The sequence below is a fragment of the Copadichromis virginalis genome, linkage group LG5, assembly GCF_057382275.1.
Source record: "Copadichromis virginalis isolate Kocher_CV1m ecotype Utaka linkage group LG5, C_Virginalis_male_GT1.1, whole genome shotgun sequence".
NCBI classification, from domain to species: domain Eukaryota; kingdom Metazoa; phylum Chordata; class Actinopteri; order Cichliformes; family Cichlidae; genus Copadichromis; species Copadichromis virginalis.
This window is the reverse complement of record NC_140622.1, coordinates 11,121,038-11,135,158: the sequence shown is the minus strand read 5'-3', so window position 1 is coordinate 11,135,158 and position 14,121 is coordinate 11,121,038. Positions and strand designations below refer to the sequence as shown.

Genomic DNA, 14,121 nt, shown 5'->3' with positions numbered 1-14,121 from the left:
TGTCAATTGCAAAAGAATCTTAATAAAAAAATATTGTTTATTATTTGAGTTTGCTTACATCCAGCATGACAATTAAATCTAAAAGAAAAAATACCTACAGTAACTCCCCATGTAGGTTAGTCAGGGAAAACAGGGTGAAAAATAGCAAAGCATTTCAAAGACTTTTTTTTTTTAAATGATAAAGATTTTTGTTTGCCACACTGGAAAAGCAAATGGGGAATAAATAACAAAAAAGTATCGCATTAGACACTGGCCCAGAATTTTATAATCATCGCAACCCTCAGTCAAATTTCTCAAGTAGCTGTTTCTCTCTCACAAACAAATACACTCCCACAGAACTACGAGGCTTCAAAACACAAGACACTGCCTACACAAACAAATTCATATCAGCACAAAAAAATAAATGTAGAGCAGGGTTTGCAGTTCACCCAAATGCCAACATTTGTCATTTCTTTTAGATAAAAGTTCATTCCCAAATGCTTTTTTGGTGTTGAGTGGCAAAAACAAACAAATCAAAAAAACCCACAGCCAGGTTCTCGGTTTTAGAGCAGTGCCAACATGCTTCTTTACAGAAGTCAGTGTCTTGACCTCTGACACCAAAATTTACTCGAGGAAGTCGTCCAGGGTCATGCAAGTGGCGGTCTTGGATGGGGGCCGTGTTACCTTTTTCCTTTTAGCTTTCATCAGTGGACGAATCTGTGACAAAGGAGACTGGAGGTGGAGCGCTTGGTTAAGGATCGATGCGACCTACATTTATCTTGTGGTTATAAATAACATCTATCTGAAGCCAGACGGTGCTCCCTGGCTCTTACATATATACACAAACACACACATCAAACATTCTTCAGTGAACCTCAAACGCTAGAAGACAAGTAACACATGCAGAATCACTAATGACAAAAAGGATACAGGCTGGATGAATTTAGTTCGTCCTCCTAATCCATCATAACCAGTTCTGACCTGAAACGCAAAAACATTTTCCCCCTTCAACAAAACACTGATGATGACAAAATGGGACAAGGAAACAGTTTGCGAGAGTCGGCTGCACTTACAGCTCCAGGCTTCCTCTGAGGCTCCAACATGCTGCCAAAGGTTTTCTTCCTGAAGAGGAGGGAGTTCCTTAAAAAAGGGTCCAGATCTTCATCGCGATTCTGAGAAACAAAAAATACATAAATATAAAACAATACAATAAATTAATTAAAAAATTAAAAACAAATTATATATAGATCAGTTATTTAATGATGCATTTATTAGAAGAAGGCTACCTTGCTTAAAGCTGACGTTTTCTCCCTGTGTTTGGATACAGACGTTCTGAAAAACCAACATTTCCAGTTTATACTTTGTTACAAAAAGAGCAGATGGATTTCAAACTACTCTAAACACAGAAGAAAACATTTCCGCACTGAGTGACATGACTCTTACACGGGTGGATCGAGACGCATTTTCTTCAATGGAACCTGCGTTGGTCTCTTGGCCCCGTCGTCTGGCGTAGTGATGTTGTAGGTCATGTTGAGGTCAATGTCCTCGCTATCTGCTGGATGGTGGAGGCGAGGCTGCTTCAGCTCCAGTGGGGCAGGGCTGACGGGAAGGCAGCAACAAGTGCGTGAGCGCATAAAGCAAATGCATTCTTAAGCATCCTGTCAAAAGCACGAGGAGAATGAAGTCCCACAGCTGGAGACGCACCTTTCAAAGATGAGCCGACTGACGGCTTCGTTAGTCCTCGTTGGTGTGCTCAGAGATTTCTGAAGAAACTCCACTTTCTTCTTCAGGCTCTGTGGACAGGTTGCACACAGAAATCACAACCACGCACATCCGACATAACAAATAAACAGATTTGTTTGATCTGCCTTACAGAGATTTCTTTGTCAGCACAGGCCAGATCGCTCTGCAGAGACTTCATGTCCTCTTTGGTCTGATTCACCTCTATTGTAGTTTTTTGTAACTGAAATGACAAACACCACAGAGCACTTAAATCAAAGGTTCCGCACCGAAGTCCCATTTCTTATTGGTGAGGCGATCTTCTTATGTCGAATGACCTTGTTGTTTGAGGACAGCACTTCTCTCTTCAGTTTCTCACACATATCATTTGAAGCTTTCAAAGTTCCTTTGAGGTTATCATACTCTCTGAGAAAGAAAGAAAAGAGATCAGCAGTAAATACTGAGCGGATGCTGTGGTCATTAGAACTAAATACCTGAACAAAAAGCTCCAAAAGAAGTACTTTCAAACACACAAATGTTGTCCAACTTATTAAAAGATTCTGGAACATATTTCCCAAAAGCTCAGATTTACAGGAGAAAGGTGGTATGATCTTCATCTGGGTCACAAATATAGACAAGCACACAATCTGATTAAACTAACACCACAAACCGCTCCATATTTCACATCTTTATAGAACACACTGAGTAATTATTCAATGTACAGGCAGCAGAAATGTGAGAGAACCCTTGAAATTAATGACTTATAGAAGCAACACCTAACAGACATTTTCTGATGCAACACAAGAGACTTTAAGAGAAATATTCGACCCTTCCTTTCTGCAAAACTATTTCAGTATTAACTAAAAAGCCCTCGACGGCAAGAGTCAACACCAAGGGTAAACCTGAAACAACTTAAGTAAAATTTAACCTTTGAACAAAAAGAAAAATACAATAATTACAATTAAATGTATATTTTATGTAAAAACTACACAAAACCGTTTTTAATCCTGATTTGAAGTAACTAATGGATTCTGCACACTGGAGGTGTGAGGGGAGTTTATTCCACAACACTAAATGCTACCTCACCTTGTTTGGTTCTAGCCTTAGCAATACTAAAGTAAGCCTGTTCCTGAGGACCTAAGAGGTCTAGAAGCATCATAGCCCTCAAGTAGGTCAGCTATATATTCAGGTTCAAGATCATTCAATGCTTTCTAAACCATTAGCAGAATTTTAAATAAATGCTTTTACACACAGGAAGCCATGCAATGATTTCAAAACTGCTGTAATATGATCCATTTTCCTGGTGCTGGTCAGGACTCTGGCAGCAACCAGTAAAGACTCCATTAAGATACTTTAGTCTACTGAAAATAAATGCACAAATAAGCTTTTCAAAATCTTTCTTTGCCACAATTTTTCCAATATTTTTAAGATGGTACTCGGCCGATTTAGTAATAATCTCCATATACTTACTTTTTCAGAGAGATGCAGTAGATTGAGAGCTGCTCCACTGCTGCCTGGCTGATACCCATATCTGTGATCATGGACTCAACCTCTGCTCTCTGGCCCTGTAACAACACATCCAAGCTGAGGAGAAAACAATGCACAGAGTGAATATGATGCTCTTTAACAATGAAGACAATCACTGGACCATATGCACATATTTCATGTCATTATAGCTGTAGTGTAAGACTCAGGTTGCAGTTGCCCAAATGCACTGGTATACGTTTGCGCACTTGTCAAAGATCATCTTAAACAATCTTTATCTTTTCCTCTACAATCACAGGAGCTTGAATATAATACAATGGGCTGCAGATACCTTTCAAATGTTCTCAACTTGGTCCTTAAGCTCCGGACTTCTTCCTTGGCAGCCTGAACTTCATTTTGTTGCGTCTCCATATATGACATCTGTGTCTGTGAGACGTTAGAACATAATATTAGTTGCAGTGACTGTGAATCAGTGTGGATATTGCAGCTTTTCAACAATGAAGAACAGAGAGCTCATACTTTGAGGGCAGAACAAAGCATCTCCTTTTCTTTAATCTCCTTCCGCAAACTGTCTAGGTCTCGCCTCTGCTTGTCCATGGAGTCCTTTAAACTCTCCACCACCTTCTGTTTGTCCCGCAAGTCTCGCTCTACAAATTGACCAGACAGATGATCAATCTAGCGCTGCCTGCTTCCTTACAATCTAGCATAACTTTGTAACAGTTGTACTCAAGAGTTTAATTTCTCACCTTTAGAGCTCAGAAGTGCCTTGACTCTATCAACCTCATTCTGCAAACAAGAGAAGAAATACAGTCAGAAGATAACACCCTAAAACAAATCCAAACAATAGCAATAGGAAAGACCACATTTAGGTTCTGTTTTACATGCCAGAAGGCGTGAAGAGTTTTATATTGCTGTAGGATTGGTACCTGTAAGCTTTCCGGGTCAGCCGTGCTGTCCTCCTCTCCACCAATGTCAAAGAAGAGCTTGCTGATAATGTGCCTGGTGCTGACCTACACACAAACATCAAAATGTCATTGAAGCTCAATCTTTCCTTTGTAACTCAACTTGCCACGGTCTGTGCTGGTAGTTTGACAATGTAGCGTTACTGTACCTGTTTCCTACACTGTGGACAGGTTTTTGTAGGGGCTGTCTGAAACCACTGAAGAAGACTAGAAGAAAAAGAGGGGAACGAAAATAACTTAAAAGATGCCATGAACTGAAAAAAGTTGTTTTGTTCAGATTTGAGTTTGTGTATAGTTACCATTCATAATGGAAAGTGTGTCCGCAGTGAATGGCAGCAACATCTCTGGAGTGATCAAAGAAATCTGAGCAAATAGTGCAATATGCTCGAATAGGCATCTTACCGGCACAACGATCACCCTGTTTTGGAAACAGCGTACGACATTGTTAAAAACAGTGAAATACAAATCGTGATATTCACTCCCTGATCATACGCGTTTCGGTAGTGTTACATAATATTTGTAGGCTAAAACAGTTAGCACTGGCTAAAGTCAGTGGGCCTTACTATTCCGCTACCCTGGTTAAGCAGCTACATATAGATAACCAATGTTAGCCATAGCCTTATCGTGAGCTGTCATGCTTACCAAACAAAGATATCAAGTTACTGCATAATCCTTCGTTATAAACTGAAGCATCACCAACTGTACATGAAAATTTTCATTGTACACACATAAAGTGAGATAATTTAGGAAATTTCCTTTCAAGCTAACACAAACACAATGGTAACGCCATCGCTGGCCAGTTCCCCGCTGCACGTTCAAACCAAAGCTCCGCCCCGGAACATAAATGAGCTGTTAGAATCTACGCCAACGTATTTTGTATTAAAATTTAGCTCAGTCGCTATAAACGTTTGCTATTTAAAACAATTAATACGTTTTCCCTGGAGAAGTTACAATTTAGTGTCACTCAACAAATGTGTCAACACTTTTTTTTTCCCTTGTTTTTTTTTGCTTTTATCCCTCACATATGCAGAGTCACAGTGAAAACAACAAAATATTATTTTAAACACATTGAAATAGCTCGCAAATATATTCACAAACCTTTCTCACACAAAAATATTATTTAACATTTCATATACAATGTTTTCTGTCTGACAAATTAAGTATCTGAGTCTCGTGACAATCGTGTAATTTAATAATCAGGCACAGTTGTTTCATGTCCTGCGTGACCTGAAAGCACCAGCAAGATCAAAGATGGCAGTGTGTTATAAGTAACTTGCATGCTGTAATATTCAAAATTAACCCATTAAATTAATTCTTAACTATTTCAAAGACAATTCTCCGTATTTTATTTTATTCAGATGAACTCGGCATTTTTATTACTCCTGGGAAACGAGTGATAAAAAGTGTATAAACCCTCTGGCAGGGAACTTCATATCCCACAATTCGCACTTCCGCAACCAACCAGGGCATGATTCAAGAAGTTCTTCTATGCGGTTTCTGCTAGTTAGCTAGCAGCAACTGTGGCAAACGAGTTGGGGAGCATAACATTCAGATGCAGACAGCTGTGGAAATGAAAGGTAATCTTTTTGAAGTATTTGAAGGGGTCTTGAGTGCTCTGGTTGAGAGCGAAGGCGATTAAACGTGTCTGAGATAGCGTTTGTTTGACTACATGCTAAAGTCAGCAATCAAAGTAGCTTTTGAAGTCAAACATATGTGACGCCTGTGATAATTCAGGATGCTAAGCAAGAAAAAACGATGTGAATGTAAATATACTGCGTGTGAATATGTTATTCTTTCGAGACTCATTTTGTTTCCATAGTTGGTTTCAGCCTTCCTTGGAGCAAGGAGGACATTCCGGTTTAGCTCTGTTTCCCCCCGCTTCCAATAAACAGTTAATCTTCACTACCTAACTGTAGGGCTTTATTTGATTTCAGTTGAACCGACTCGTGGTGACCGTGTCATGTCACTGTAATGGCACACCACCATAAATCCAAGACTCAGTCACGAAGTTGTTGCCCTTTGGTCCTATAGCCCTTTGTCTGTCTATCTTTCCAGGTGCGTGTCCTAGCCTTAAGTAGCAGTGATGGAAGGTGAAGCCCAAAAGGCGACTGCATCATGGGAAAGTGGAACTCTGGCTCCTGTAGACCGCCTTCGCTCAGTCAGGGCGGACAGCCCCATACCTGGTCTGGTAGAGGGAACTGAACCAGGTAAGTGTTGTGCCGCTTGTCTGTAAACACACAGAGACAAGTATGATTTTAAACATATTTAACATACATCTGCAAAACTGGAACCACTGCATAGTAGTGAAAAAACGTCAAATATGCAGGTGTAGTATGTGTGAACTTCCTCTTGCATTTGTTCCAGTCTAAGGTAATGCTAACGCAAGAAATATTTTCCAGGTAGTTCACTTAGCCACTATCAGTGGGATTACACCACTGACTGCGCTCTCATTTCAAAGACTGCAGGTAAGTCTAGGTGTCTTAAAGAAGTCGTGGGTGAATAGAATTGTGCCACGCTACTTTGTGGCCAATCCCTCATAGGATTGTATTGCGAAACATTGCAGGACATGATCAGTGATCACAACGGTTACAGTAGACCATAAAAGCTTCCAGTTGGGCTAGACAAATATCAAGGCAGGGCAGGGCCAAGTAATCATCAACTGTTTTCTATTTCAAGTACAAAATCCCTGCAGTATCTTTGCCTGGAATATTGTCTTTTTTATGATTGTAGCACAAAGAAAAGACATTAACACTCTTTCAGTGCTGACACTTCTGAAAACTTTCCCATGAATTGGACTTCTCTGTTTCACATTGTTGTAGCTGTGCAGTGTCCGGTGAACGCATACTGAATACTCTGTGTGTGAGAGACAGCATGAATATGCACATCCTGTCTATGTAAGAAATGGTGAATATATTTACAGGTTGTCTGCTGTTTTAGAGCTAGTGTTACAGTTGCACAATATTCCCTTCAAATGCTGCCATGTTTTCTCATGAGAATTTAATGATATGACCATCTGTTGACTGCAAAAAAAATCTGGGGAAAATTTGTCAGTTTGTCACAATGAAAGTTTGCTGCAGCTGCTTTCATCTGCTGCATCACATCCTGCTTTGAATAAATCCAACAATGACAGGAGAGATGATGTAACACTGTATGGATTTGCTCTTCTCAAACTGGAGCTAAACAGGACATTTTGAAGTCTTAGCGTACTCTTTCGCTATCACAGTTGCCTTATTCTTGTTCTTCTAATTAGATAAGCTTTGGCCAGAGGTTGTTCATTTTATTCACTGCAGCAGCTCTGAAGTGTGATAACCTAAAGTTAAAACATGTGTGACTAATACGATAATAGACTAAATTGAACTTCTGTTTTTTGTGGATTGTTCTAGAGTTGCATACCATGTTCAAAATTAATCAGTTTTTCAAATAAAAGAATCAAGTCTTGTCCTGTAAATGTACATAATTCATCTCTGTCATCTGTCTTGGATGCCTTTTCCAGCTAGTTGGTTCCCACAGGAATGCCCAGTTTTGTTCTCCAGCAAAGTTGGGGAATTTAACACATTTTCCAAACCAGCCACTTTTTTTTTTTTTTCCTCTTGTAGAAACGCAAACTGAAAATCTTTTAAATTATGTATACATCTCCACTTTCCATTGTGTTGAATCTGCCTTGAGCTAAGCAGCATTTCTACATTACCTGGCTGTACGTGTGAATGCAAATTAAACGGGCACATTAAACACGAGGCCTGCTTCCAAGCATAAAAAAAAATCTGTGTGTTTGATTGTTCGGCAGGTAAGAGTATGAAGAATTTACGCTGAGCAAAGAGGGGTCATGTCTGTGTCTCCTTCATGCTCCACCCTTACCCCATCCCTTAACCAAACACATGATTTTCAGTAGTGAGAATGAGCCTGATACTAACAGTCCACTATTTTTCTTTATTTTTTATTTTTCTTTTTTTCTACATGGGAAAAATGTTTGATTATGAAAACCGCTATAAATGCTGCAAACTGAGAAAACACTAAAAGAGGACTTGGTGGTTACTTTGGCAGTTGTATATGTGGTCATTGGCCACATGTCCTTTTAGAAAGTAGCATTCAAACTTCCTGGAGTTTTGTTTTCCAAAGGAACTGTCCAGAAATGTCTGCCATGTGATGTACTGTGCTCATATTTATATAGAGCTTTTCTAGCTTTTTTTTTTTTTTTTTTTTTTTTTAAATCTTTTACGGACAAAGTTTGTCATCATTTATATTAATACAGGTGCTGGCCAGAAGAGTGCCATGTTCATCCATGCACACTCATTTGAGGATTTAACTGCTGAAGCTGAAGAAGAAGCCCTGAGGACAGCTGATTCAGGCAAATCAGAAGAGCAGCATGAAGAGGGGCTCAAGGCACTTGTTGCTGAACAAAATATAGATGAACAACACAGCAATGACCTGTCGGATAGGACTAAGGAGGAGGATGTGTCCAGTGAGGCGTGGCGGAGCCACAAAAAACACGTGTTTGTGCTGAGTGAGGCGGGGAAACCAATCTACACTCGCTACGGCACGGAAGAGGCGCTGTCGAGCACCATGGGGGTGATGATGGCTCTCGTGTCGTTTGTCGAGGCTGAGAAGAACATCATCCGCTCCATCCATGCAGGTCAGATTATACTTTGGCAGCAACATTTAATTCTCTAAACAAATATGTCGTATCTTAATGTAAGTGCTGTTAATACGTTTGTGTCAGATGGCTGTAAAGTGGTTTTCCTCACCAAGAGTCCTCTGGTCCTGGTGGGAGTGTCACGCACCTGTCAATCAGACAAGGAGATGCTGCGGGAGCTGCAATACATCTACTACCAGATAGTCAGCCTGCTCACCCTCACCCAGCTCAACCACATCTTCCAGCACAAGCAGAACTACGACTTGCGGCGTTTGCTGGCCGGCTCCGAGTATCTCACTGACAACCTGTTGATCCGGCTGGAACGAGACCCCGGCCTGCTGCTCAGTGCCGTCACTTGCCTGCCCCTCCCCAGCTCTGCCAGGGACGTAGTGTCATCGAGCCTACAGGCCGCTAAATCCAAAAACCTGGTGTTCTCCATATTGCTGGCCGGCGATCGCCTGGTCACCCTGGTCAGGAAGAAGGACCAGTTCCTCCACCACATAGACTTGCACCTGGTCTTCAACCTCGTCGGTTCCTCCTCTTCCTTCCGAGAAGGTGAAGGCTGGACGCCGATCTGTCTGCCAAAGTTCAACACCGCAGGATTTTTCCACGCTCACATTTCTTACCTGGAGCCTGCTTCCCAGCTCTGTCTCATTCTGGTCTCAACTGAAAGAGAGGACTTCTTTAACATGTCCGACTGCAAGCAGAAGTTTATGGAAAGGCTGAGCAAGCGTAGTGCCTACCAGGCCCTGAAGGAGGCGGTGAAATGTCCCAGTTACTCCGTGGTGCAGGTTGGCATCCCAGAGCTCAGGCACTTCCTGTATAAATCAAAGAGCTCCGGACTGTACACCAGGTGAGTGGTTAGACTGTGTTTGTCAAATTTAGGGGTTTTTAGATAACGATCAGAGTATTTTAACAGTCATTAATCCTGTTAATTCAAGAACATTTTCCTTTCACTGTATAAACACATCTACTCAGATGTTTTCGGTATTACGAAAAATTTACATAAATGACAACTTCATGAGAGCAGATGACACTTGATTTTATCTGGGCCAGTAAAATGATCATCAGTATACAAAGATTTGCATTCTTATATGTATATATTTTTTGTCATGAACACAAATCCTTGTTCTTGGATATTTTCCACCTTCAGCCCCGAGTTTCCGATGGTGTACCAGTCTGATGGAGAGCAGGAAAGGCTGCTGAGCTTGTACCAGGAACTTCACAGCTGCTTGCGCCATCCAACCAGACCTCTCCGTTACTACTACCGCTGCAGGGAAACTGAAAACTTGCTGGCACAGGTGAGTCTGGTGTTCTGATTAAAATGGTTTATTGTTTTTGAACAATTATTTTTAAGCTGACAGCCATTTAAAGCATTTGGTGTGTACAAAATGAATACTGGACACTGGATTGTTGACATTGTTCATACACATTTAGTTAGCTTACTGTTTTTTTGTTTTTGTTTTGTTTTTTCTTTTTTTTTGGGGGGGGGAACTATTTGCCTTATTAGGGTCAATTGTCCATTTAATAAAGTCATAAATAATTTTGATTGCTGGCATAAACTTTACATCAGTTTTTCCATTCACAATGCAGTATTATCAACAGCTGGATTAACATTTTGCAATCAAATAGGTTAACTGGCAACAGGTCAGTAACATGACTGCGTATAAAAAGAGCATCTTAGAGAGAAAAAATGTCTACAAATTCTTGGAAATTTTCAGAATAATATTCTTCAATATAAAAATGTGAAGACTTTGAGTTTCTCATCATCTACAGTACCTAATATGATCAAAACGCAAATCTTAGTGGGCAAAGGACAAGGCCAAAAATCAGCATTGGCTGCCGTTAACAGCAATTATTCTGTCATGGAAATCTCTGCATGGGCTCAGGAACACTTCCAGTCACTGTCTGTGAACCCAGTTCACTGTGCCATGCACAAATGCAGGTTGAAGCTCTATCATACAGTAAAAAAGCCACGTGTGAACATGATCCATAAATAATTCTTTTTGGAAAATGCTGCATCCCCCAGCCTAAAGAAGATAAAGAAGATACTGCTTATGTTTTTTAATTTCTATTTTAATTAGTGTGTTAGTGTTTTTTTGTTTTTTATTCCCACAACGAGTTTAATTATAGCTTACTGGAATAACCTTTGTCCTTCATTACCAGCTTTGTGTTAGCAGCTTTGTGCTTGTGCAGACCCTTGCACATTACCATCACATACACATAAAATAACAATAAAAGTAATGTCCACATTGACACTTCTGGAAAGTTGTTGACCACTCTTCCCCCCCCCCCCCCCTTCTAACTGCATGTTGTGTGGTTAAATATATATCTTAAAGAAACGTATTGAAAAAGGGTCATCATTCTAAATGTGGTGCAATGCTTTACAAATATTGTTACAAAAAATATACTGTCATTACATAATTAGTTTTTTTTAAACATTTTCAATGTGCATATAACACAAATTTTTGATTAAATGTGCCATTAATGATAATTGCACAACATTAACAGTAATGTGCAAAAATGAATATTACTCATAATAAGCAAGATTTTAGCCTCCTGGCGTCAAGTACAAAGTTTGTTTTGACTAAAGACATCAGACATTAAGCTTTAATCACTCATCATTGATCTGAAATGCAGTAGCTACAGTAATTTTGCAGACTGTAACAATTTCTTACATTGAACCACATTTCTGAACTTCTTTAACAGAAAAATATCCTTCTACTACACAGAGCTTTTTCATGCCCCATTTGTCTCGTTGTGCCTTCTCTCCTTTGCAGGTGACAAGTGGCTTTGAGCTTTACCTCTGCTTTAGTCCGCTGGCGACCAAGGCCTCAGCGTTCGCCGCTGTCAATAAACTGCTGAAGTGGATCAGGAAGGAGGAGGATCGCCTCTTCATCCTCAGTCCTCTCACATACTGAGCCTCCTGAAACGTAAAGCAGTATTGTGAAAACAGACTGCAGTGGTGCTAACAGCAGCTACGCATGATGAAGCAGTAGTCTTTAAGAGTATGATGATTGTCAAATCCTATGCATTTTCTTTTTTTTTTGACTTTTGGAATGCTCTGTTCTAATTCTCTGATTTGTAATGAAGTGTGCTGTGCAATTGAATTAACGCTGTATTTTAGCTGGCGAAATTTTTTTATAACTTTTAATTTAAAAAAATGAAGAGCAGATAGAAGCCTCCGCACTTTTGGTAACACAGAAGCTTGCAGTGTTTACCTGTTGTTAAAGATCTTTCATGGAAGAATGGTTTTACTGTAACGGCTATTATGCATCAGACAACTTAAAAAAAATGTCTTTTATGGTATTAACTCAGTTCTTAGAAATGAAGAATAAACTGGAAATTCCTCGAACTGCAGTAGAATGTATTTTCAAATTAGAAGACATGTTGGCAAAATATGGGTTAACAGCATTCCTGTTGGAAGCATCACCCTTTTACCTCTATGCACTCTTTGTTTATGTAACGGACACTGAAACAGAAAGCCTGTGACCTGTTTACTGCTGTCAGTAGTTTGTAATAACACGTATTCTCTTAACACCACTGTAGAGGAATTCCACATGAACTCCATTATTTTTCCAGTTCATCTCTTTCTTTTCACCCATAATACTCACATTAACAGATGATATATTTCTGCATGCCTCTTAAAGCTTTGTTTCCTAGAAACCTGCTATGCTTGAGGAATCTAGCCTTGTCACATTTGTCACATCATGCCTTAACTGTTATTGTGCAAAACAAATATGTAATGCTTTATGGCAGTCCCATAATTGCAAAATTATATGTAAATAAAGAAACGACCTGCAAGCTGATGTGTCATTCTTTTCCCCTCACACTGTAGGCACTTCGTAGATGGCAGTAGCAGCAGCACTTCCGTCTCACAAACGCGGAGCACACTTGCACAACAAAAGGAGTAAGTTTTATGGTGCTGTGAAACAGGCAGGGCAGTGGTGGGGGGGGGGGATAAGGAGGAAACGTTTATGGCATTAAAAAGTGACTGAGGCCACCTATAGACGCTGGGCTAATTGGCTTCTGTTCGTGCTGCTGGTGTGTGTCAGTGTGGAGCTGTGAGGGGAGGAGCGAGGACACAGCTGAGGTACAGAGGACCGATTCAAACCGGGAGTTAAAGTTAAATACGAAGCGGGCGCTAACGAATACAGAAGGGCTTATATTTAAAAATATATATATATATATGTTTGTGTGTTAAGCTAATCGTGTGATATTAACTCTACCTGAGGAAAAACCCGCCTTCCCCCGCGCGCTGTTTTACAGTAGGCGCAGAGCTGGCAGTGGCTGCTTCCCTCAAGACTGTGACTGACCTGCACAGGTAAGCTTTTCATCTTTCCTTCTTTCCTTCAGCAGCGTCTGCTCTGATGTTTAGATACAAAACAGAAACCAACTAGCCTTCAGAGCACAGGCAATGCTAGAGGAGGACTTTAAAAAGAATAGCTTGTGTTTATGATCCAAAGTTTGACTTACAGCACCGGCATTCTTTATATTATCTCTCACAGCACTTATAATGCAAGGAAGGGTTTCCGGTGTCATCCATTTATAATTGTTTATAAAAAGCAAGCTATTTGCGATTAATATTTATTGTGGGGGTTGTGAAATATAAACTCAGTGTTGCGTTATCTAAACTCGGGTTTTGGAATGAAAATAACATCTTTAACCTGTGGACTGGAGCCAGTGTGCACTCTGTTACACTGGAGTGATTCAAAGAAGTAAACGCAGATTGTAACCGAATATGGAGACAAAGTAAAAGGAGAAACTTCACCAACCCAACAACAACAACAAACCCATAAATACAAGCGATCAACTGAAGAGGGCAGATGAGCACAGGGCGAAAAGAAATTATGCTGTTCTGTGTTAAGATACTCATAATTGGACTGATTTCTAATCTCACTTGTTTTGTATAAAATCACACAGTAGAAATAAAGATATTTTCAAAACAAAGAAATGCAGACGCAGTTTCTCCTTAAACTGGATATTTCTAGTGAGTCTGTATTGCCTTGGAATTTATTTCCTTCTTCTCAGTCAATGAGTCCTTCAGGTTCAATATGTGTTCACTATTGATTGTTCGAACAGCAGCTCAACTCTGCAAATCCCCCTGGATATCTGTGCATTGATTATTCTAAGAGAGGTCTTCGATCTTCTACTCTTGATTAGGACGCCGAAGTGCCAGTGAGCAAGGTGCTTTACTGGCAACTCATGCCGGTTCACTGATGAAGCCTTGATTGGCCTGAAAATAGCAAAGTGAATGGAAACTCTGTTTCAGCCGTTTGCTTTATTAACCATGAACCCGGAGAAAGTCAATCAGTGCCATTACTATGTGTACTCATGTCCCCAGAC

General features: G+C 40.2%; 2 protein-coding genes across 2 annotated transcripts; one reads left to right on the top strand and one right to left on the bottom strand.

Moving 5' to 3' along the window:
- Positions 1–17: 17 nt before the first annotated feature.
- Positions 18–5,001, bottom strand: traip (TRAF-interacting protein). The gene is made up of 16 exons (XM_085455856.1): positions 4,788–5,001; positions 4,445–4,563; positions 4,295–4,352; positions 4,110–4,193; positions 3,930–3,969; positions 3,703–3,830; positions 3,515–3,609; positions 3,169–3,282; positions 2,037–2,124; positions 1,853–1,942; positions 1,684–1,772; positions 1,423–1,578; positions 1,266–1,311; positions 1,053–1,151; positions 910–960; positions 18–711 (listed from the first exon to the last, which is right to left on the bottom strand). The coding sequence occupies exons 2-16, from the start codon at positions 4,540–4,542 to the stop codon at positions 604–606; spliced, it is 1,344 nt and encodes a 447-aa protein (XP_085311982.1). The 5' UTR covers positions 4,543–4,563; positions 4,788–5,001; the 3' UTR covers positions 18–603.
- Positions 5,002–5,398: 397 nt separating this feature from the next.
- On the top strand, positions 5,399–12,598 carry mon1a (MON1 secretory trafficking family member A). The gene is made up of 6 exons (XM_085455847.1): positions 5,399–5,722; positions 6,201–6,352; positions 8,395–8,775; positions 8,863–9,628; positions 9,929–10,076; positions 11,556–12,598. Exons 2-6 carry the CDS (start codon positions 6,229–6,231, stop codon positions 11,694–11,696), a joined length of 1,560 nt encoding a protein of 519 aa, XP_085311973.1. The 5' UTR covers positions 5,399–5,722; positions 6,201–6,228; the 3' UTR covers positions 11,697–12,598.
- The last annotated feature ends 1,523 nt before the right edge of the window (positions 12,599–14,121 follow it).

Coding starts and splice junctions, on each gene's coding strand:
- traip (XM_085455856.1), bottom strand. CDS start 4,542: ATGCCTATTCGAGCATATTGCACTATTTGCTCAGATTTCTTTGATCAC. Junction 3,610..3,702: donor TGCTTTGTTCTGCCCTCAAA/GTATGAGCTCTC, acceptor AACGTCTCACAG/ACACAGATGTCATATATGGA. Junction 1,773..1,852: donor GTGCTGACAAAGAAATCTCT/GTAAGGCAGATC, acceptor ACCTGTCCACAG/AGCCTGAAGAAGAAAGTGGA.
- mon1a (XM_085455847.1), top strand. CDS start 6,229: ATGGAAGGTGAAGCCCAAAAGGCGACTGCATCATGGGAAAGTGGAACT. Junction 6,353..8,394: donor GGTAGAGGGAACTGAACCAG/GTAAGTGTTGTG, acceptor ATATTAATACAG/GTGCTGGCCAGAAGAGTGCC. Junction 8,776..8,862: donor CATCCGCTCCATCCATGCAG/GTCAGATTATAC, acceptor CGTTTGTGTCAG/ATGGCTGTAAAGTGGTTTTC.